The 25,159-nt window shown below is 43.4% G+C and overlaps 2 protein-coding genes across 3 annotated transcripts; both read left to right on the top strand.

Annotated features, from left to right (window-relative positions):
• Positions 1-379: 379 nt before the first annotated feature.
• On the top strand, positions 380-2,781 carry kcnk13a (potassium channel, subfamily K, member 13a; the record flags this gene model as incomplete). The annotated part of the gene is made up of 2 exons (XM_080849837.1): positions 380-716; positions 1,883-2,781. The coding sequence occupies 2 exons, from the start codon at positions 380-382 to the stop codon at positions 2,779-2,781; spliced, it is 1,236 nt and encodes a 411-aa protein (XP_080705963.1).
• A 2,687-nt stretch (positions 2,782-5,468) lies between these two features.
• On the top strand, positions 5,469-25,159 carry hmbox1a (homeobox containing 1a). 2 transcript variants are annotated; one of them, XM_080850606.1, is made up of 10 exons: positions 5,469-5,647; positions 11,419-12,051; positions 13,795-13,880; positions 14,506-14,616; positions 16,306-16,462; positions 17,311-17,393; positions 17,751-17,846; positions 17,960-18,075; positions 18,499-18,555; positions 20,423-25,159. In XM_080850606.1, the coding sequence occupies exons 2-10, from the start codon at positions 11,420-11,422 to the stop codon at positions 20,810-20,812; spliced, it is 1,728 nt and encodes a 575-aa protein (XP_080706732.1). In that variant the 5' UTR covers positions 5,469-5,647; position 11,419; the 3' UTR covers positions 20,813-25,159. The 2 variants fall into 2 exon arrangements, with proteins under 2 accessions (XP_080706732.1, XP_080706731.1); XM_080850605.1 differs by having other exon boundaries at positions 9,783-12,051.

Here is a 25,159-nt window from a genome sequence, read left to right as displayed (position 1 = left end):
TGCTTGGAATTTTTCTTTTTGCTGTTACTGGATGCAAAACGTAGTTGTGGTCCAGTTTTTTGTATCGAGATGTTTCTCATGTGGAATTTGGGCTACAGTACACGGTTACAATTGCCTTAAATGACTGTTATGAGCCATCTTGAGGAAATACTGTTTCTTGCGATGAACTGGGATATGTCTTTCTTTTCTTTTCGAGAGCATACCCTTTCCACCCTCCCTGCAACGCGCATGAAACACTCATGGAAAGTAACGATTTTTAGAGCTGCGACTTTGCAATGACAGGTAGTTGGGAAAATGCATCGTTGGGAAGCTGCTCGCGTATGTTGTATATACAGAAAATGTGGAGGTTCTCTTTGATCTGTTCAACTTTAATAACATAATGGCATGTCGCAATGCTTGTTGCTGTGGGTTTGGTCCAGTGAATGAGGATAACGCAAGGTTCGTGATGTTAGCGCTTTTGATCATCATCTACTTGCTCTGTGGAGCAGCTGTCTTCTCAGCACTTGAGCACCCAAAAGAAAAGCAAGCTAAGGAGAAGTGGGCACAGAGGTTTGAGCAGTTCAGCCAGAGGCACAACCTGAACAAAAGCGACCTGGAGAAGTTTCTCAGGCACTATGAGGAGGCTAACGTGGCTGGCATCCGTGTGGACATGCTCCGACCTCGTTGGGATTTCACCGGTGCCTTCTACTTCGCCGGCACGGTGGTCTCCACCATTGGTGAGAGGCAACGTGCAATAGCGTTTTATTTTTACGTAGACTTTTTTTTTTTTTTTACACATTCGACATAACACCTGTTGGGTTCACTATATTTTCTATATCTCAGTACTCTTTTTGTGAAACTGAGTTAAATTTATTATCAGCTCAGAGTTAGGTCTCTTATCAAGGCTCAAGGTTTGATAAGCGTCACAGCCGTCTTGAATAACGTTAATTAAGTATAATGAGTTAATTAAGTCAATCGTATGAATATCGCAATTTGCAATCTGAGAACAATTACTTGTTTCACAATTAGGCTACTGTTTCTCATACAGGTAAACGCATATAATTGGAAGCTGAATATCTTTCAAAATCAAAACAGAATAAGGATTAGGCTACAACATGGGGTGATTAGAGTGTGATACATTTGTAAGAGATTAAGCCATTACGTTTGTCTTAATTTTGGTAATTATGCTTTTCATTAATAATTATAAGTATATACAAAATGAAAGGAAAATTATATTGATCTTTCTAATGCCTGAAGCAGTCAGACATACTGAGTTGTGATATTACATTTACAACTGTGACAGCTTTGAAGATTTATTATAAGATTAAGGGGAAGTCAGATAATATTATATTTTACTCAGTGGGCGATATCAACAGTTCTGTTGATCACAAAAACCATGAAATAAGTGAGGGACACATGCAACCCTGATTCATCATATAGCCCTCAAATCATATGGCATTTTCATGCATTGAAAGCCCTGCTGAAAGGCCTAAACCAATAAACGTCCAATAAATGTCATCCTCTCTGCATTACCATGGTGTCTGTGAATATGTCCCTTGAGAGGTACCTTGGCTGAGGGAGACCATTTAAATAATGCTTTCACACTGTTAGGGAAACCGGCAGAGAAGGGAAGAACCCTGCTATTTGCATTTCAGTGATTGAGCAATGAGAGATGGATGCTGTTTAATGCAGAAGGAAATTAGTTGCCGTCACCAGGGGCAACCAGGGTTACTTTGTTGTGCTGAAGAACTGGGTAGAGAAAACACAGCAAGTGTCACAAATCTCACAGTGGGAGATTTCCTCACTGATCCAGCAGAGACATCTTCAAAGGGAAGATCATTGAGTGGGTTACTCCCCGTGTTATTAAAGATGTCAAGCTAATCCAGTTTATCTCTCTACCCAGGGTTTGGGATGACCACTCCAGCAACTGTGGGAGGGAAGATATTCCTGATATTTTATGGTCTGATTGGATGTGCAGCAACCATCTTGTTTTTTAACCTTTTCCTGGAGCGCATCATAATTGTGCTGGCCTACGTGCTGAAGTCCTTCCACGAGCTGCAGCGCCGGCGGAAAGGCATGGCGCCCCAGGACAGCAGGAACCCCGCCACCCTGGTCAGGGGGGTGGCGTCAGACAGCCTGGCCGGTTGGAAGCCGTCGGTGTACTGTGTGATGCTGATCCTGTGCGTAGCGGCTATCGCCATCTCCTGCTGTGCCTCAGCTATGTACTCGGCTGTGGAGGGCTGGGCCTACCTGGACTCCCTCTACTTCTGCTTTGTAGCCTTTAGCACTATTGGCTTTGGGGACATGGTGAGCAGCCAGAGGGCGGCATACAGCAGTCAGATGGCCTACAGGCTGGGCAACTTCCTCTTCATCCTGATGGGCGTGTGCTGCATCTACTCGCTCTTCAACGTCATCTCCATCATCATCAAGCAGGTGCTCAACTGGCTGCTCAGGAAGATGGAGGGGCCGTGTCGCCACTGCCCGCGCAAGGCCTTCCGCCCACGCAGGAACGCTGTGATGCCAGGGAACCCGCGCATGAGACGCAACATCTCCATCGACACGGACGCTGTCAATGACAGCGAGACCGACGGACGCAGGATGTCCGGGGAGATGATATCCATGAGGGACTTCCTCGCCGCCAATAAGGTGAACCTGGCCATCATGCAGAAACAGCTGTCAGAGACGGCCAACGGGCACATCTGTCTCCCAGGCTCCAGTAGCCGACACAATGAGTTCTCCGGAGGCGTTGGCGCTTTAGGCATCATGAATAACCGCCTTGCAGAGACCAGCGTAGACAGATGAGTGGGAACATTAACAGAGACACAAATGCCCAAACATGTAGTCAAATCAATAAGCCAGTTTGCACTGTCCTCCTCTGAGATGGCATCTCTGAACAGGGTCAATGGAAGAAATAGTACAACGAGGAGTATGTTTTCTCACCATTTTTCATTGTTGATAAAATATTTAATTTGAGTGTTGAGTGTGTTTGAACTGGTTGGAAACAGCACAATCTAAACATAAGAAGTGTTGGTCTGGTAGTAAATGGTCGATTTTAAACCTGGTTGTACAAAGCACTTTGTCAGACTAACTGCACAGTTTAATACCCAAGCCACATAGAGCACTTTAAATGACAAGCAGGTTAACAGCTTTAGACAGGTATTTGTCTACAACCTAGAAATGTGAACAAAATCAATTAAATGTCACAGCTAATTAACACTACACAAACATTTTAATTACAGTCACATACAAAAGCAATTCTATCCCCTTTCAGTTAATTTATTCTATATTGATTCTACCCCCCATTGTATCTTCATTGGGTAGAATGACAGAAAATGGATACTCTCTGTTCGAAACCACATTGCAAGATTTAGTTTTGATTTTATGATAAAGCTTATGATTCATGACATTAATTGATTCATGTTTCCTCACCCAGCAGTTTCGTAACAAAAATCATTTTGCAGTTCACGCAGATGCGTATGTTTCTCATGGTTGGACACCTAAAAACTAAGACTAACACCATCTATACCAAATGTTGAAACAGATGGTGTTATGTTATAACAGAATGGCGTTTTGTTATAACATAATGTTAACACACACACACACACAAAAAAAAACGTTTTTATTTTAGTTTTTATTGCACTGGTATATAGTTATGGGAAAGCTCATACAAACAACGAATTGTGGTGCATTCATGGTTCCCATAATTCCTCACTGAAAAATCCAATAACCTCTTGATCTGATTTGTTGGAATGATAAGAGTCGTCAAATGTATTGATTTACACCACATTTTTACTTCCTGTGTTGTATTAAACATTGTAAGCATTACTTCCATATTTTACACTGCATCAGTAACTCTTCAACTGTAAGGATGTGCGGATTTGGAAACTGAAATTCTGAAATTCTGTTTGAGTGATCATAAAGAGTGCAGTTTTATTCTTTTGGTCCATTCACCAGAGGCTGTTAAAGTATAGAGGAAGGCCGCTGTGACATTTAAAGCTGGGAAGTGAATGTCATTCCAAATGACAACATGGCCGCTGGTCTAAACCTGCTGGTTTGGGTGGTGAAAGGGGCATGATGCAGGGCATCAGATAGCGCACCTTAGGACTCATCACTGGCTTTTGTGTTGATATGGCAATCCAATCATCTGTTTGTAGGGAACACATTACTGTACATATTAAGACAGAGCAATGCATGATGAATACGAGATGAATCCATGTTCTAATGGGGATTCCCCTTTAAAGTGGTTTTACTCTGTGCCATAACAACACCAGAGGCATAGTCTAGCATGTTGTGCCTCAGCTTTTAATATGGAAATGTGTTTACCTCATCAACCTACCTGCAACTACCTAACATGTCAAACATCACTGCATAATAAAATAAATAACCCTGCGTGCTCCATTTGTGTCCGTTATGTACATCTGAACAGCAAGAAATGTGCAAATGTAATGTATGTCCTAAATGGTATATAGCCTGAATATGTGAGATTGTGTTCAGCCTACGAGTATGATTGAGTGCATTGAGACAATTCATAACAGTTTCTTAATGCTAAAAAAAAATGCTCTAGGAGTTGCTGAGGTGCATAATTCTACCACGAACACAACATCGCTATCTTCAGTGGTGCCTATACAATGTTAAGCCTGTTGCACGGAGAGGCTACCATTATGACACTACAATGCTTGCTTCAAAGTGAGCTCACGTTTAAAAATAACGAAAAGTCTACTGAATAGAACCAAAAGTTTGTCCCTTGTACACATCAGTCTACTGTAGGCTGATGAGAATCTACGCAGCCTTTGTTTAGCGAGTGTTGGATGGGCTACCCACTCTCCATTTTAGTTTATGTTTTGGAAGTAGTATGTGTTACACGTCCGACTGCCACACCCATATTATGTAAATAATAATGTACAGACTAGACGGTTTCTGTTATCAGCAAACACTAGAGGGCGCCCATGCCATTCCAAAATTAATTAGAGAATATTTTTTTCTAAGCCTTATATTTTTAAGTTCTTCATGTACTAAGGAGCGGTCATTCTAGTTATCGAGCCACTCAAGGTTTCTTGACTTCTTACATCATGGTTACTGTAATGGAATGCATCACTCATCTCTTGCCCTCGTGTCAGACACGTTGCAACATTTCTCAAACACTTAATCAAACCTTGCATTCGAAATATATAGCTAGATATGACTTATCAACTGTATCTCCCATGCATGTTCTCCCTTGCACTTTTTAATGTAAGATCATCTCTCATCAATATGCATAATATCATCAATGCAAACGTAGTTTCAGCAAAAAAAGAAAAAAGAAAAAAAAGCAAATCGCAGAGAAGGTGGAGAAGTAGACTGACGGACTGCTCCCTGCTCTGGGTTTGCTAGTCTCTCCATACTTATCATTCCTCTTTCCCGGTTCTTCATGCCAAGGGAACTACGACTCCCATGAAACCGCATAGTGCCTACTGTTAATATCAATATGGCTTCTGTCTGTCAGACAAAGGCAAATCTGTCTCGCATCGAAATGAAATCAATTTAGGAGGACAGCGAGGGCGAGCTAAGCAAACAAAATCCCCGGTGCATATTTGTGTCGGGAATCAGGAGAAACAGTTACAGTAGGACCAATACATTGCCCAGTAATTAAATGCTGTGGTGGACAGAGGCCCAAGATTCACAGATCAAGGTAAGACTATAACGCCAGCTCAAATTATGAAGCGAACAAGAAGGGCTCTGCAAACAAGTCGGGCTATTATTTTGCTTTGACCCCTGTCTTGCAAACCAGATACGTACGAATTGTCTGTTTACACAACTAACAAGCGCTGCTTGCTATTGTTCACGCAAGGCATCTGATACTCTCTCAACGCTGTCAAGGGTTTACAAAATATTGTAATGACTAGCGTTGTCGCTAGCACGCTAGACAGAATTGTGATTTGGCGTTAGCTTGAAGTATAACTGATGGTGGCTAGCCAATGTATGTAGCCAGCGAGCTAGCCAATGCAACTGACAGGGATCCGTTATATGCAAATGAGTGAGCATTAACTATGCATTCTGTTTGTGATTCAAGCAAGCTTCATATATAATTCCTATCCTAAAAGTTTGTGACAAGTCGTGCAGTATTGCGACAGCTAGCTAGCTAGTTAGCAAAGTTCCCTACCTTGCTAACGGAAAGTGAACTGTCACATAATGGTAGGTCGGCACAAGTAACGTTAGATTTAGTTACAGTAAAGCTATTTCATTAGCTAGTGAGCTAGCTATCAAATTGTATAATTTACAGGTAGCGAAATGCGAAGTGAATTGTAATACAAGCGTTGCTTTATAGAATTGGGCAGCCTTTAATAACGTGTCTTACAATACAACATAAACTATCCCTAGGTAGCTGAACAAGTCAATCATGAAAACATTTTGCACCAATCGTCAAATATGTGGTTGCAAAATTAGCTGCCTAGCGAGCTAGGTGAGCTATACCTTGCTAGCTATTGTTTGCTAGTTCGCAAAGTAGCTTTAACTTGTTACAGAACAAGCGATCTCTTCACTCTGATACATTAATATCTAACCGATTCTGATCTTCGTGAGGGTTTTAGTAGTTAGACGCACGTAAGTACTTGTGTTGGCGGGACTCCTATATATAACCCCTAAGAGAACCCCTAAGAGAAGACTTAAGAGAATGAACTAACGTTAACGTTATCGTCTCTGCCAATACATGGTGGCTGCGACCGCATCCGTGAACTTTTATTCCAAGTCCAAAGCACGCTGCACAACTTTCCAAAGGAGCATTATTTGCAGAACTTGTGCATTACCTATTGATGTTGTTGTTTTATGTATGTTTCTATGTGTAGATTTCATACTTGAGATATGTGATGTTAAACGATGTGGTAAAGGACATACGTTGAGGTTTATCTTAAGTAGGTACTAACACTAATTTTGTAAAAAATTACATATAGTCAAACAAGCGATTTGTGAATCGATTTTCTACTCAGTTGTGTGTTCAGAACGTGTTACGTGAAAAATAAATATGTAATTGTAGTCATAGGCACACCAGTATTTAGGCTGACTATTTCAGGCTGCTGTTAGGGACACAGTGAATTCAAAATCAGATGGCATGACAGGAATTATGCTTTTAGTGTTCATCTTGAAGGTCATTGTGTTGGAATGAGTCTTGTTAGATTAGCATTTCTCCCGACCCATTATGCTTAAAATAATAAGCTCAAAGACATTTAGGCTGAATAACGTAACAGTAGACTTTCCTCCCGTTTAGGCAATGATGATAACCACTGAAAATAAAAATGTTGCCTAGATTAAGTTTTATAGCTATTCTAAAGGGCCTTACCTACGGAAGAAATTTGTAGTTTATTTTGAGCTGAATGTATTCAGCAAAAATATACGCAGAGTTAAAGACATTTTTGAATGAACGTGATATGAAATAAACGAATCTCAGTTGTGATTTTTCTGCCATACAATACAACATAAAAATACCGAGGATACTAGTAATCATCATCTCTATGTGATGATAAACTTCATAGAGGATAGACTCCAGCTCGTAGCCCAAGGATTGGGAATCATCTATTTATTCGGAACTTCAATGGCCTGCGGCTATACTGCAGGCTGGAGTGAGCGGAAATCTTTCAGCATAGATTCTGCTGAGCAAAGGTGCATGAATAAACCTGACGAGCGCTTGTCAGCAGAGCTAAACTGTTCCTGTCGAGGTGATTGACATTATATGGGGAACAGCTGTAGGGGAAGATGTGTAATAAAAGATGGAACAGATGCGACAGATTTATCGTCTTTTTTCCAATTTTCTTTTTTTATTTAATACACCAGTGTTGTTTTCTTCTATTAATTACTACAACTGTCATAAATAAATCCTATTTACACTGGCTGCTCAGTCTCTATTTGTATTTGTTCTATATCAAAATTGATATTCGTGTACATTAGTAGCTTATACCTCAGGCATTACATTCACAAGCAACTTACAAGAGCTTTCAGAGTCCAACACCAACGAAACAAAAAGAGAGTGTTATTTTAGCGCAGGTGGTCTGGCAACAGATGTCACCTAGCCTTGATGCCGCATCTTACTATGTAGGAATTCAAGTGCAAGGCTGTGTTTTTCTCCGCCACAGACAAGCTTAAAATATGCACACCTGTAGGAAAACTGGCTAAAGATGGAAAGGTGTCATTTCAAAAAAACCACACCATGTTTTCACGTGTCACTTTTCCTGCTGAATGTTTGCTTGCTGGTGTGCTAACACTGTAAGCCTTAATTATTTCACAGGAGCATGTAAATATGGCACATAAACAAGAGGCGTGGCAAATACAATGCACATTGACAGGGATACAGAATATATATTTTGACAGGATAGATGTGCACCAAATTCAGATTTAGGATATCAGTTTGTCAGTGATGCGTTTATGCACGGGATGTGTTTATGACGTGTTATTCTAGGCTACTACCTCAGATATTTGAAAGTGAATATGTAAGCATTTAAAGTGTGTTTTCTTGTTAAATAGGCAAACTATTCTTAGCTGAATGTGTTGCTGCCCATGTGGTAAGTGCTGTTTGAAGATTTTGAGGGACTAAATCTCTGAAGTGAACCTGCATTTTATATTAACGAGAAAAGCAATTTTCTTGTTTAATATTATTGTCCGTAATGAACTCCAATTTCACATTGTTATTAGGCTGCTTGCTGTTTACCCTCAAGCATGATGTTAAATTTCACAAATGGGATGTCCTGACGTACAAGACTATGCCTTGGCAGAAACACAGCCTGGATTATGTACGGGTGTCGTGTTCATTTTATAGTGCTCATCTATGTGTACATTTCTGCATGCATATCACAGTAGAGCACAGTAGGCCTACAGTATAGTACAGGAGACCCTACCCTACTCTCATGCCTCATCCTCTCTTTTACTCTCTCCATAACAAAGACACAAAGGAGGAGCAGATTTTAAAACTAGACTTTTGTCTTCAGTCTGCTGTCTTAGATAGGAACAATTCTTGCCCCTCCTCTTCAAGTCAACCCTATCCGCCACCTCACCCCACCCCTCTCGTCCGTCTCTAAGTCTAATTATTCTGCCCTGCTTAAAAAAGCCTGCCGAAGTTCACTGATACTAGCTGTTGCTATCGGTAGTGGAGGTGTGGGGGGCAGCCTAGGGCGGATGCTGCCGGAGCTGGGTGGTTGGGAGGCAGGAGATAAATCTCTGAGTAGCCGCAGGCTCCGAGTAGATGTGATTCTGTGTGGGATGAAGGGCCCTTGTGTGTGTGTGTGTGTGTGTGTGTGTGTGTGTGTGTGTTTCGCTGTCTGCACTGTGTGATATAGTGTTAAAGCATAGGCAGCCTGTGCATGCATTTATGCTGAATATCATACAATAGCATGCCAAAGGCCCTGTTGTCATGGTAGAATGTCGTGATATGTAATAGGCCGTCAGTGTGCCACATCACTCTCAGCCCGGCTAGAGCTGCTCTGCTTTGGCGCAATGGAAAACGATGAAAGGAGTCGAAATGGTCAACACACCCTCACACGAGCACAAAAAATATCTATATTCATAACAGATGTGAAATGCATACCAGCTCTGGAGTGAGGTAAACATGGTTTTAATGTATTAATTCAAAAGTGAGGTCAGCTTAATACCACTTTTTATCTCAGCGAGAGAGAACTACCCGCGGGAGAAATGAAAGAGGGGAATGTTTTTCTTTTTTCTTTTGAATAAGGCAGGTGAGGTGCGAGGCACCTGGAGCAGTTTTGGAGGGAAGAGCCCGGTTGAGGCAGTCCAGAGGACTTTTATTCTGACACTTGTTTATGTTTTTGCCATTGGCGTTTTAGGGGAACTCCACCTACCCTTGACTCTTGTGTTAGGTGTTGTTGAGAGTCCGAACCTGACAGCCTAGAACTCACAGACAAATCAATCCAATTAAACTGGATGGTAAACTGCACCCACAAAAATAAAACCGATCTCTGGGTAAACTAGGGCCCTCTGAAATAAGTTTTATTGTCTATCAAAATATAATTTTTCATATCATGTTTTATTTTTATTTTTTCTAGATTTGGCAAATGTATTTGCAAAGAGGAGATTACCCTCTGGTTTCCGGTTGCAAGACTGTCATAACACAAGTGGCTTACTGACTCAGTCCAAAGTCTACATACATTGTAACTATTCAGATGCTGCCCCAATGGCCAGTTTTAGTCTCCTGTGTCAGTCTACAACAAGTGACTATGTCTTGTTCAGTTCACAATGCATAGGGATGCGTCAGTTTGCCATCAATGTGGCAAACTGTATTTTAAAACCACCGATTGCGAGAGGTTGATATAATAAGATTCATCGAGCTGTCATTTCATTAACCTTGGCTAGCTGTCTCTGACAACATCTTTCACAAAAATGTCAAATTCCATGCAATTCCGCGTTTAACTAATTCTGTTTTCCTTATTGAATTATACCGAATCAATTATACCGAATCATAGGGCCCTAGTATATCCCCTTGTTGGAATCTGAAGACCTCTGGTGTTCAAGTGCAGCACTTCAAAATTGTTATTTGTGTGGACAGGTACTGTATATATGCATGTATATTTGTGGGGACTGTTAACTGGCTGCAGGGTCCATGGAGACTACATTTACAATTTCAACATCACAAGTAAGCTATTTGTAGTCTTGTGTGCAATATGAGAAGAAAAATTGGGTCCTACTTTGTGTAAGACACAATTGGCCCTTGATGTTGATTAACCACAGGCACTTACACTGCAGTGTTGTGAGGTCAATGCCTCTCTGTATGTGTTACTTACATGAGAGAGACGAGAAGTCGTGCATTTGGATTTTTTTATGTTCTGCTGTCTGTTTAAGAACATGACATCAATACTCTGATCTAGAGCTAAAATTGGTCTCTCTGTGTTTCCATAGTTAAGGGCAGGGAGTTTGTTGTTGTTTGTTTGATCTTAGTTTTCCCTTCTACAGATCATGTGGTCATGAGTTAGATCTCTATGCACAGGCCTTAATCAGCGGTAGTTTCAGCTGACACTCTGGATGGGTAGAGGAAAAATATGAACCCAATCCTCTGGTTCTCAGAGATACATCACTATGTTCCTGAATAACTTAAAGAGTTTTCTAAAATTAACCTTACGTTTTGCATCTTTGTCTCTCACTTTCTCTGTCTATCTTCTCTCTGACTCTCTCTCCCTCACCATTTCATCCCTCATTCTCTATCCTCTTTTTATCTCTCTTTTCCTCTGTCTTTGACCTCACCCTTGGTCTCTCGTTTCCTTTCCATTCCGTCTCTCATTACTCTCCACCTTTCTCATTTCTCTCCATGTCTTCCTTTCAATCTTTTCTCTCCATCTCTCCTCCTCTTTCTCTCTTTTTTATTCTCGCAATCCAACTGCCTCTCTATCTATTTCCCCCCCTCTCTCTCTCTCTTTCCATCTCCCTTTTTCTTCCTCTTTCCACCCTTCTCGTCATGTGTCTGTGCAGAATGTCGCATTACACAGACGAGCCTCGCTACACCATCGAGCAGATCGACCTGCTCCAGCGGCTGCGTCGCACGGGCATGACCAAACAGGAGATCCTGCACGCGCTGGACACGCTGGAGCGGCTAGACCGCGAGCACTCCGACAAGTTCGGCCGCCGGCCGGCCCCTTCCTCCACGCTCGCCAACAACGGCACGCCGGCTCTCGCCAACAGCCTCGCCGCTGCCGGCAACAACAACAGCAGCACTTCTGCTGGCGTCGTCACGTCTGGCGCCAACACCTCCAGCCTCTCCTCCACCAACTGTAATGCCTCAATCGCCATCGCCGCAGCAACCACCACGACCTCCACGGCCACCCAGACGGCCTACCGGGGCGCCGCCCTCTCGCCATCCTCAGCTAACAACTACGACACCTCGCCCCCGCCTCTGCCGCTCACGCTGCCGCCCCCCTCCATGCCCACCCCCCTGCCGGTGCCCACCTCCGCGCAGAACGGGCGCGGGGACAGCCTGTCAGTCATGCCTAACGGGAAGCTCTCTCCGCCCCGCTACCCCGTCTCCAACGCCCCGCCTCGGCCCTACGGGTATGAGCCCACGGAGGAAGAACTGGACATTGAAGACAAGGTGGAGGAACTCATGAGGTCAGTCCCACAGCAGTTACCTCTGAGCTAGATCCAGTCCTGCCTTGGCCTTCATCTGGCCGATCTGCTGGATGTAGGCCACGCCAGGGCCCGATCCACCCTAGAGCTGGCTCCTTGCAATTTTAGGTCAACTTTGGCCAGGTTAACGCAGGTTTTCGTATGTTTTATTTATTTATTTTAGTTTGGCGTGTCCTGAGAAGCAATGGTAAGCATATATCAGCCAAGGAGCTTAGGAAGTACAGGTGCTTCAGACCCCTGGTTACACACACACACACACACACACACACACACAAACACTGTCAGCCCTGTACACCTGATAGGCATGTGGACAGCTGTCTTATATAGAAGAACGGGGCCATGTCTTGTGGATTAGAGCATGATATCATGTTTCTCATAGGCTGCACAGATTCACGGCACTGGAATAATGGTACCAGGGAAACAACACCAGATTGTTCATCTGCCCTCCAGCTCAGCTGATGAATATGTAATGTGAAGCCCACATGCAGAGTTGCTGTGAAGTGTGTACAGTGGATGAGTTTTGAGGGGTTGTGGATATTTTAATGAGTGGGTGTCTCATGGAGAGTGTATCAGATTGAAGGAGAGGAAAACATGGAGTTGTTGTACACTGTGTACGAGGTGTATGGTTCTTCTGTAGCCTGTGTGCTTTTTAAAATAAGATGTGAAGGGAATGTAAGGTTGTAGGTCAGTGTGTCGTAAACAAAGGGTTATGCCTATAGCCTGGACAGCAGTGTTGCAGCAATAATTAGATAATATTACATTAGATGCACAGGTGCAGCTGCAAACACACTAGGGCTGTGTATTGGCAAGACTCTGGCATCTGCAATACGTACCATGATACAGTTGAATCTGTATTTGAATTAATTTGCAGTCCCTGTAACATCCAACGTCAAAGCACTACTGTTTGTGCAATCTGAACAAAGGGAAATAAGTCACTGTCTGCCACGAATCTTTGCATGTGAACTATTAAATAGAATTCAATAGTGTTTTTGAGAATCGATATAGTATCACGACACATAACATCGCTATACTCAAGTGTATCGATATTTTCTTACACACCCTTTAACATACACATACACACATATTAACAAAAAAAGATTGCCTTTTAAAATGAGTTGGTCTATTCCAGATTAGTGTTATACTGTATATACATTTCTGTCTCCGGAGGTTAATTTCTGTTGGGAACATATCCTGTACTGTACCATACAGACATGCTAATGCTAATAATGTGCAGAGAGAGAGAAAGAGGGAGAAAAAGAGAGGGAGGGAGGGAGCACATTCTAAGAAACAAAGCAGATGGAAGGAGAATGGATGCCATGGCCAGCAGTGTACGTTCTTGTTGAAGCACGTTGGCTCGCAGGTTAAAACAGTGGGCTATAAACTAAACCAGATGTGCAGTTCACTGACTGCAGGTGGCAGGGATTTCTGAAGCGAGTCTGAAGTCAGTGTGTGTGTACTGGAGACATTAGCAGCCACCTGCTCTACTCAGCAGGAGCAAAAATCTCACAATAACACTTTCAAGCAGTTCTTTTAATTCCAGTTTCTCTCACGTTCCAAGACACAAACTGAGAAAAAATTCTTCTGAATCATCCCAAGAATTAATCATGTGTAATCCTGAGCGTGTGTGTGTGTGTGTGTGTGTGTCTGTCTGTCTGTCTGTCTGTCTGTCTGTCTGTCTGTCTGTCTGTCTGTCTGTCTGTTGTGTGATTTGTAATTGGTCCACAGAAGGGACAGTGCCATAATCAAGGAGGAAATTAAAGCCTTTCTGGGAAACCGGCGGATCTCTCAGGCAGTGGTGGCTCAGGTCACAGGTAGGTAGGTCTCATAGGTCACAGGACACAGAACACAGGTAGGTAGGTCTCACAGATCATAGGTCACAGGTCACAGGTAGGTAGGTCTCACAGGTCATAGGTCACAGGTAGGTAGGTCTCACAGATCACAGATCATAGGTCACATATAGGTAGGTCTTACAGGTCACAGGTAGGTAGGCCTTACAGGTCATAGGTCACAGGTCACAGGTAGGTAGGCCTCCCACTCACTGCTTTAGCCACAGGTTATGTCCACCTCATTTACAAAAGTGTTACTGTAGAAACAGCTGAGGGTCTAGCATCTTCTTAGCTGACACAAGTGTACATCACAGTCATATGAGTATGTGTTGAACGATAGATGCTTTGATGTCACTGTCGGTGTGTTCAGTTGGGGAAGCTGAGGTCACTTTTAGGATTCTATCCTGTCACAGTTTTATTTTTTTTAATATTTTTACCTCGTCTCTCCTTTTAAATATTTGCCTTCTTTGTCTCTTTCTTCTCTCATTTCTTTCGGACTATCTCTCTCCTTCCCCCCCCCTCTCTGTCTCTCTCTCCTCTCCATGCATTCTTCCCTCCCACCTACCCTCTCTTTCCCTCTTTCCCTCTCTCCCCCTCTCCCCCACCGTAGGTATCAGTCAGAGTCGTATCTCCCACTGGCTGTTGCAGCAGGGCTCTGACCTCAGCGAACAGAAGAAACGTGCCTTCTTCCGCTGGTACCAGCTGGAGAAGACCACGCCTGGTAATGCCCAACAACAACAACTCCACCACCCCCATCTCTACGACAACAGCACCCTGCTCCCACCTGGGCAGCCCCTCTTCAGCTGTTCGACTCGATCGATCCATTACTAGTTATTGATCAATCAGTCAGTCAATCGATTAGTAAATCCATGATTAAAAGCACTCATCCCAACCCCATCCATCAGTGTCCTTGTGTCTGTCTGTGCTGTGCCTCCACCCGTAATCAACCTCAGGCCACCACAGCGCTGCTCCACTTCCTGTTCCCTCCATAGGAGGACAGCGCCCCCTGTTGGTCTTTGGAGCATAGGGGAGGTGCAGTCTCTTAAGCATGGACATAGATTGGGATTCTTGCCAAGTTTTATTTTATTTAATTGTTTTATATATATATATATATATATATATATATATATATATGCCAGAGTGGAGAGCTGTGCCTTGCAGTGACCGGATGGGGGTGTGGTGATCTCTCAGCTTAAAAATGGATGTAAAAACTGTGGCCACATGTATGTATACTAACAGGCTACTGACCAAAGGTCACTATGTAAATTATAAAACATATCCATAAAGTATCACTGTATCTGCATTGCATTATACAGCAGATTTATTTTTAATTAAATATATCATTCCATTAAGCTCATACTCATGTGTTTTTCTGTGTGTGTGTGTGTGTCTGAGTATTTCAGTCGCCATGTGTGTTAGTTAGACTCCCAGTCACTGTGTGGATGGATATGTCATTGATCTACGGCTGCCTGTTTAACCAGCAGAAATGTCTTAGCATGCGTACAAAGTGGGGCCCTTAAGTTTCTTGCCTTCTCCTGAGCTTGGTGGGTAAACCACTGCAGTGTTGAGTCTGAGGATTGGCAGGGTAGACGGTGACCTTGCCTCTGCGGAACCTTCCCCCACTTATAGCTAAAACGTGACTCACACCCAGGCTCCGGGCTGATCAATGTCACCCTGTTAAAGCAGGGAGCTCAGCCAGGAATGGGTTGGCAAGCGTTCAAGCAGCCCATAGACATAAAAGAGTCCTAATACGAGGCAGGAGGCAGGCTTAGCTTCGCTGTGATTGATATAATTGTGACAGGATGTGGCGAGATGCGAGGGGTGACCCTGGAGGCTTCCCGAGGAGTTGAGACGTTACACTGCATCATAGCGCTCATCAGAGCTGAGCTGAGGCAGACCTGTCTGTCTGTCTGTGTGCCTGTTTCTCTGTCTGTCTGTCTATCACTCTGCTCAGGCCAAGGTGAGAGCGATAAGGGTCCAGGTGGCTCTGACAAAACTGGGTCAAAAACATGTCCAGGTCAACTTCTTTCGATTGTTTTCTTTCGATTGTTCGATTTTTTTGGGTAGAAATCAAAGCCCTCATCTGCAACCTGGCTTCTCTGCAGCTGTAACTGATTAGGCTGTATTATGCTGCTGCCCTGACAGAATAAAGGGCATTGCTCCAGTTAGCCTATGTGCGTTCAGGCGCTAATGAGTGACTGCCCACTCCCCCAGCCATGGACACTAAAGAGACCACTCCTTACACCAATCTGAAGAGACGCATCGCCCCTCTCCCATAGCCTGCAGCATACTTGCTTGTGTATGCATAACGTGTGCTGTGCTGTGGTATGTGTGTGTGTGTGGATGTTTTTTGTACCTCAGTGTGTGTGTCTTTTTTTACTCATTACTTTGTCTCTGACTCAACCCCAAGGTGCCACCCTGGCCATGCGCCCCGCCCCTCTGGCCTTGGAGGACATCGTGGAGTGGCGACAAACTCCGCCCCCGTTGGGCTCCACCCCCGGTAGCTTCCGCCTGCGCAGAGGCAGCCGCTTCACCTGGAGGAAAGAGTGCCTGGCCGTGATGGAGAGGTGAGGCTGGCACTGCTACACCTGGAGCTCAGCTGGTAGAGTGATGTGCTAGTTAAAAATACCAAGGTTATTGGTCTCGTGTCCAGGGAGCAATCTGTGTATGTAGATCTGTACAGTAATGGAAGTCACACTGGATGAAAGCATCTACAGGGTCGTCCTGTTACTTCCACCCCTCAAAATTGTGGTCCGCGTCGGTAACATGTTAGAAGAGTGGCAAAAAGGTTCCTCTTTCACATTGTTTCTTCTCCCATCTAACTCCTTCAAAGTTAAGTGTTGTCAGCCATTCCAACAGTTCACAAAAGTGTAGTGCATTAATGTGCGCTTAAAGGGCACAAGTGCACAAACTAGGATTAGCCATTTGAGAGAGGGCACAGTCTAACGCTCTCAAAGGTTCATCTGCTTGTGTCCTTACAAAGAGTTAATTTGCCCTAGTCCTGTTTTTTCATCAATACCTTCGAAATGTGCAACGATAATCGAAGAAACACCAAATTAATTTGGTGCTATGCAAACATTTGGAGAATGATTTTACATTGATGTTAATGATTAATGTTGATGTTGCTTTCAGCAAAGCCTTCACAGATATTCATTCAAATATTCATATCAGTTTGCTTTGTGTCCTGCGCAGTCTGCGTATTTAGTGTGGTTGTAGTCAAGGGCATCACAGGTCCTTATCTGACCCACATTCACCCAAAGGCCTCAGAGATCAAGTTTGGCATTACGAAGGTAAAGCTGACACAAAGGTAGGGGCACAGCAGACTGGCAGGAGCCTCCTGTCTCCGAAGGGAACCTGTCCTGGATAGAAATGTCCGGAAGCTCACCTGAGTGCGATGCCTGTTCTTTTCCTCCAGCTACTTTAATGATAATCAGTACCCAGACGAAGCCAAAAGGGAGGAGATTGCCAATGCCTGCAACGCTGTCATTCAGAAGCCAGGTGAGATTCTCAGTCAATCATTTTTATGACACACTACCATTTTGTCCCCAAATAATAAACACATCCATTTTAATAACACACTACCACTGCAACTGTCGAAATGCATAGGATTTAAAATAATAAAAACACGTTCATTTTAATGACACTCTACGATTCTCTCTTTGCAAGAGAGGACGTGTAAAATCATATATCCAACCAGGTTAACTAGAGAAACCCTTTAAATGATCAACAACCACTTCCTCTCAGAATAGATTCCTCAAATGATCAACCCAGTCTAAGACAGATAGAGCCACATCATGCTCTGGTCGCCAGACTCAGTGCCATAGTCACCTCTCTCTCTATTCCTCTTCTTCTCAGGGAAAAAGCTGTCGGACCTCGAGAGGGTCACGTCCCTCAAAGTTTACAACTGGTTCGCCAACCGCCGGAAGGAGATCAAGCGGAGAGCCAACATAGGTAAAGTTGAAGCCCCCCAGGGGGGACACTTCGGTGTAGGGTCAGTGTGAGCGCCACCTGCTGGTCAGTGCGCAGATATGTTATGGCGAGGTCTGTTTTTTTCGAAGAAGCAGCAATCCTCGAGACTCATGGGATAGATGTGCAGAGCCCTGGAGGTCACTCCAACAGCGACGACATCGATGGCGGTGACTACCCTGAGCAGGTGGCCTCGGATCAAGCTCTGGGGGGGGTAAGGCTCCAGCAACTCCTTGCTCCTTCTTTCGTTTGTTTGAGGGTGCAGTATGGGGGGGGGGGGGGGGGGGGTCTCTGAACAGTAAACAAAAATGCTTACAGACAACAACCATATTGTAATTCACAAGATTTGTTTTCTTTTTGTTGACGACATTTGTTTTCATCTGGCCAAACAAGCGGAATGCATAAAATATGTGAGAACACTGTGTTCTTTATTATGATGCTTTTAGAGTTGAGACTTTAAGTCTGTAAGCATTTACAAACAATAATCCCACATACTGCTCCTTTAGCTTCTATTGGTGTGGAGTCATGAGCATTCTTTTAGCGACTCCCTTACTGTAAATCACACCAGCGTTTGTCTGAAATGAGAAATCTGTTGCAACGGCGTTGACCTGTGATGTGGTCTTTTTATCTTGGTAAGAGAGCAGTGGCCAGAGCGTTTGGCTTCAGCAGAGGTGGCCTGTCATCTCCCACTCAGGTATGCCAAGAATCTCACCAGATTAACCCTAACCAAAAAAAAATAATCTCACCAGATTAACTCAACCAAACAAAACAAAAAAAATCACCAGATTAACACAACCAGAAATATGCACCATTTATTTTCTCACCAGATTAACACAACCAGAAAAATGCACCATTTTACAATCTTACGAATTAAAATGATCTCTACCATTGCCATTTATTCTCTTTAGCAAGGAGATGCTTTCTTTGCTAAGCGTTAGTATACCTTTGTGGGCAGTGACAACACACCACTGGGTTACTTCAACAGGGATGATGTCAATTTGATTGATGTTTTACTGAGAAATATAAATAGATATCTAATTTATTACTTGCTTAATAAAAAACTTGTGCTAAGTGCCTTATAGCCAGTGGTAGCACATCACTTGTTGTTTTTATAACTCGTAAGATAACCATTCAGTTCTGATTCACATACATTTAAATCAATTTATTTAATTAAAACATTTCCCCAGTAGATTAAGAGGACATCAATTCCTGATAGTTTTGTAGAATCATGAATCAATTTGACAACATCCCTGATTTCCTTTTTGTTCGGTGCTCTCCTCACATTTGCTTTCCTCTGAGGATCACTCTGACTTTGTTCTGCATCCATTGCTGTTGACCAAGAAATGACTGCATGGAATAAAAACCCTGGCTGTTTTAATTCCTTTTTCTTTCCTCTCTTTGCATTTCAGACCTCCATGACAATAGCTCTGCCGTATTTACACACAGTGAAAGCTTAGCACATGAAAGAGACTGTGAAAAATTTACAGTGTTTATGTCTTACACATGTATAACAAACATTTATCATTTCAATTTTATCCATGTGCTAAAATATGCACTGACTTGACATCCCACATAAACCATCCTAGCTGGTCTTCTTGCAAAATGCAGACGATGCTTTCTTTGTGACGAGCAAATTAACACCTCTAGTCTAAATAGTAAACGAACACCTCTAGTCTGTTTTTCCCAAATTGCCCCCCCATAAATAAGCATTTTGTGACTTTTATTCACACACATACAATTCAGGGACAGATAAATAGCAGATGCATTCATTTTAGAGACTATGGAGATTTTTTCGATTAGCCTCTGATATTTCTAAACATCAGAGTGCCGAGTTAATCAGGCACTATCCAGACGTTTGGTTTTGGAGGGTTGGGTTGAAAGGCAGGACACTGTTGACTTTTGTTGGTGTTCTGGCTTGCCTTTTCTCTTTATGTCATCAGGTCTTTACAACATTAACCTTCTAAGAAATAGTTTATGATATAGTGTTTCTCTTGTGACTGACTTTTTTTTGCATCTCAACAACATATTTTAAGGCTGATGCATGTCCTATTTGCGGTTTCTCAGTTATTGTGTCCAAAGTGGTCTCGGCTGTAAAACCATGCCTATATGTGCACACAAAAGTTTGGTTTAAAAATATCTTACTTGTACAGCATCTGTCTGCTTCCTGTAGATAATTTATAAGATGTTTAGCAATGAATTGTGACAACCATTACAGGACATATGTTTTCTGACGTTAGTAAAGCAGGGCCGAAGTGTTTTGTAGATGGAAAGTGCATGTTTGTCCCGTATGTACCCAGCCAAGCATGCTGGGAAACTCAAATTGATTACAGCTGAAGAAGGCACGAGAGTCAGAACCCAGTTCATGCTCCAAAGTTTATTAGGGGCAACATTTTAACCACGCTGGTCTCCGTATGGCAGCACTGGACCAAAACCAGTGTGGTTAAAGATGAGGCATCAGTTAAACTCTGGAGAGCAAACAGGTTGTGTATATAAAACTGGGTGTGACAATAAAAACCCCTTCACCCCTACCCCTCCTACCCCTCCCCTTCTTCCGGTTGTAGGTCCCCACTCTGCTCCCCAGCTGGCTCTCCCCCTGGCCCAGCCCGGGCAGGGTGGGCCTGGGAGTCCAGAGGGGGGCAGCTGCAGGTGGCACCCCCTTGGGGCGACTCGGGGCAGGGCTGCAGGGGCAACTACAACAACAACAACAACAGCAGCAGCAGCAGCAGCCACCTCAGCAACAGCAGGCGTCATCAGAGGGCCCCAGACTGACCGCTGTCTCCTGGTCTCCCTCCCCCCTCCAGGAGGATGGCACGGGCCACGGCGTGGAGCACCAGGACCCCATCACGCTGGCAGTGGAGATGGCCGCCGTCAACCACTCCATCCTGGCGCTCGCCCATCACGCCACCACAGGCAGCGGGGACATCAAGACTGAGGTGCTGGATGACGACTGAGCCACCCGTCCTGTCCTATTGACCCCACCCCCACTATCCACACAACCCCAAAAAAAACCTCCTTCCCTTCCCTTCCCTTCCCCTCTCTCCCACACCACACCACCCCTTCTCCCCCGGAGCAGACACTGCTGAGGGGCACAGGGTGAGGCATACAGTGGGGGTGGGGGCGAGGGAGGAAGAAGAGATGGAGGTGGAAGAGAAGACCTTGTGAGTGGGAGACGGAGGGAGTCTGTGTTTGTCAAAGTGTGATGTGAAGATGAGTAGGGGGAAGGTGGTGTTGGTGACATCGATGACCAAATAAAACAAAGGCAAACAAAAAACAGACATAATCATATAGGTGGAGACTCACCGCCATTTCTGACATTACCTGCTTCCCGCCCCAAAAAACACCATCCCCTTACAGCTCATGTTGTGATATGGCGCCCCCTATAGACAGAGGTGAAAATAGGCATCCTCTGCAGTTGCAGTTCAGTGTCTGTGAAACAGAAACATATATGCTCTTGTCTGTGTGTAACTAAAATCAGAATACTCTAATAATCACAGCACCTGTTAATTTCCCCTGGGGCATGACGCCATGTTGCCTATGCGTTTTCTTTTTGGTGCATTTGCCCCGACAAGTCAGTAACTGCCCCTTACCCACCTCTGTACCTCTTAACTGTTAGTCCCTCTCAGTCGATCTCCCTCACTATGGTTCTCTCTCAGTGCTAACTGGCACTAGCATAGATGCCCCACTCCTGCAGTGTGTATCTAGATTCTCCCCCAGATGCCAATGGCTATGGATGGTCAAGAAGCGAAATGGAAATCAGATCGTCTGCATGATCAAAGCGATTGTCCTCCGTTCATATACGACAGGTTCTTCCACTATTCAGCGAGTATTCTATCAGTACCACACTGAACAGTTTTAATCATTTGGGAATTATTTGTTCCCTCTTTTTTCAGAGTTCTTAGACATTTAGACAGTTCCTCACACCACAGATAACCTCACAGTCATGTACAATAATATATTCTCTGACAGCTGCTGTTGAATAACCTGTTATCAGTAGAAATGTTGAAGAGGCCATACTCCTCAGTTGCAAATAGTGTGATGCTAACAGTGGTCTAACCAGTGGGACTTTACGGTGGTGTGAGAGATGTTAAGGGAGACTGAGAGATTTTAAGGTAGCACGAGCAATTCTAATGCAATATGAGCAATGTCAGGATTGTATGAGAGATGTTAAGGAAGTATGAGCTAATTCAAGGTGGTATAAGCGATTTTAGGTGGTATGAGCTTTTTTCAAGGTGGTATGAGCGCTTTTAAGGTGATTTTCAGGCAGATTTTATGGTGCTTCTTTCTTGCACTCAAAGTGCAGGTGGGAGAAATTGGCTTTCTGACAATCAGGCGATGGAGAAAGCCAAGTGACGAGGAACAAGAAAGCTATATGTGTGTGTGTGTGTGTGTGTGTGTGTGTGTGTGTGTGTGTGTGTGTGTTTGTGTTGCTGACGCTGACGGGTCACAAGTATCTGGCTTTACCCAAAGTGATTGTGTATGATTCCATTTAATGGGCCAGAGTGTAAGATGATGAGGGTTCACAGTCAACTGCTATGTCCACTCTGGTTTTAAAAAGCTATCGGACAGCACTCAGCCTGTGTGTCCTTGCATTTTGCTACTTGTGTTAAATAATGTATTTAGCACACTAAACATTTACCGTAGCCTTTTCTTATTTTATTTACCGTAGCCTTTTTGTCATTGTTAAAGAAATTACGGCAACATATGCTATTTTTTATTTTTTATAATTCGCCCCCTAGATTGTCACTTTAGTACAGAAGAACTAATAGACCCTCCAATCTCACTATGAGAATGCTCATCCCTAGGCAGGAGAGTTTATCTGAAAGCTGGCATTAGTTTGCTGTCATTAGGTGCTCGCTTGGAGGGATGTTGGCAGAGGGGGTGTAGGGATCTTATAACCTACCATTGCCTCATATATCACTGTGATTGGGGTCTGGACGTCCTACATAGAGATTATAAAGTATTATTTCAGCACACCCCCTCAGCTCATCGATTGGCTGGTCAGAAAGCTCACAGACTCAGCTCAATTGAGAGTTTCCTGACTACAATCCCAGTGAACACTAACCAGCCATATAGTCTGGCAGTGTCAGGATATAGAGTGGATGGGATTTTGTGGTCTAAATGGATGTTTCTGGTACGGAAGCGTTTGCCAGGAAAGAGAACTGTGCAAAACTATTAAGTTCTTTGTAGACCCCTAATTGAAATTCACTTTTGCCGTCAAAATCAGTTCTTCGGGAATGAGAAGGACTCTAAAAAGAGAACCTTATAAGGGATCATGTATGGGGTCAAGCCAAAGAGAGTTTTTTTTTCTTTTCTTTCTGCACCCCCTGCATAGAGCTTGGTTGCGTCCCAGTTTATCTATCCAGGCCTTCGAGAAGTGTGTTAGGATAGCAGGCAGGTGTGTTGGAACCAGAATACAAATCAGTAGGCCAGGTCTGGCGAAAGAATGTTGGGTTCCCTTGCCCCGAATCTTCCACTTTTCACGTGTACGTGCTTCTCTCCATAGCTCTCCATAGTGTTCTCCTCGGGGGGGTCTGCCAAGGCTGGTCATGTTGGCACGGAAATCCGTGCCCATTGGCAAAGTATAAGTGTAGGTCTGACTGATGGGGCGAGACTGGGACAGGGACTGGCCAGGTTGTGGTTATTCAGTGCAATTCAGTGGATTCCCTTGACCCTTAGGACGCTGCTTTCAATGTGAACGGAAAATGACTAGATAAGCTTTTTATGAAATCTATTCCTACTCTTTCAGCATTATCTATTGGATAATGGTTAAGCTGGTGTGTGCACCATTTCCTTTCCCTCAGAGCTAGCCAGAACTCTGCAATGCTCTGCTATCAGTATCTGCTAACCTAATGCTTACTTCTATATCAAATGTAACTCAAGAGACTATATAGGAAAGCTATTCTAAATCAAGAGACAGAGAAATATTATACGTTTTGATTTCTTTCTTTGTGTAAAGTTCTGCCAAGCAGAAGTGTATAGCATCAAATGAACCTTTGTTATTTTGTCAAAAAATGCTTTATGTGTTTGAAACACATTTCCAGTTTCAAACTGTTCTTTAAAATAATCATGTTTTATTGTTTTCATGTTTATCTGTTTTGTATTTTTTATTATCATGTATGCACAATCTGCCTTTTGTGTTTACCCTGGTGGACTTTCTCAATGGTAAATCCATCGATTTTGGGACTTTGGAAATAACGAAATTAATAAATAAATTCTAGAGACATTCTAGACTGCTCTGTAGGAAGACCTCAGACAGCTGTGTCCAAAAAAAACAAGAAAAAATAAAAACAAACAGAAATCTGGCTTTTCCCAAGGTTAGAGTGCTAGAGTTAAACTTACCATTTTAAAATGCTAGCTATTTCACTTTCCCTTCAATCATGACACATAACTAACCCTGTGGAACTTGTATAGGCTATACCTAATATAGACAGCGTAGGCACATCAGGGGGGCATTCCAAGTGCATGGTTTGGTGACTTACCCAGATAAGTTAACTCAAGTAGTAAACCTCCTAAAAAAGGATCCCTATGGCTTTGTTTTGCTATGGGAATGAAGCCATAGGGCTCTCCTATTAGGAGGTTTACCACTTACTCAGAGTTAACTTATCGTTATCGGTTCGTCACTTAACCACGTACAAGGAATACCCCCCAGCTCGCTTGCTAACGACACTTTAAAAACAGAGTGTAAGTGCATGGTTGCCGTGTACAGTATGTAGCATGTAGTCTACCTGCACAGGTAGGTAGCCAAGGTCTGTGGAAATGAAAAAATCACTCGTTACTCTTCCTGGACACTGTTGGCCAACGCTTGCGCATATACACAATGTCTCTAGACGTAAAGACTTAACTGAACAGGGCTGCAGACCAATTGCAGCCTAGAAGACTCCCAATAGGCTACACCTGAGTGCTAGCAGTGGTCACACGAGGATGTCGTAGAGATCTCCCCTTTCCAATCCTGAAGGTGGTAGTTTGCCATTGACAACACGGGGGAATAGAACGCAGCCGTCTTGGTTTCCTGCCCCTTGTTGAATATGTGAATATATGAAATATATTAACAGATGTTCTATGAGGTGAAATGGATAAAAATTGTTGTATCAATTTGAAATAGTTAAGTCCTGTATCTTCTCCTATTTCAGAATTTAGTGCCTTTTTTGGACAGTAGACTGTTCTGTAATTACTTTGTAGTATAAGATCTATATGTCTTTGTTACTTTATCCTTTGGTTTTTTTCAAACCTTTTTTTTTTTTAAACTTTGTGTTCATTTTAGTATTGTATCTTCTAGACAATAAAAACTCATCAATGAC

This window comes from Sprattus sprattus (assembly GCF_963457725.1).
Source record: "Sprattus sprattus genome assembly, chromosome: 13".
In the NCBI taxonomy this organism is placed as follows: domain Eukaryota; kingdom Metazoa; phylum Chordata; class Actinopteri; order Clupeiformes; family Clupeidae; genus Sprattus; species Sprattus sprattus.
Note: the sequence above shows the minus strand (reverse complement) of the source record. Positions and strands in the feature narration are given on the sequence as shown.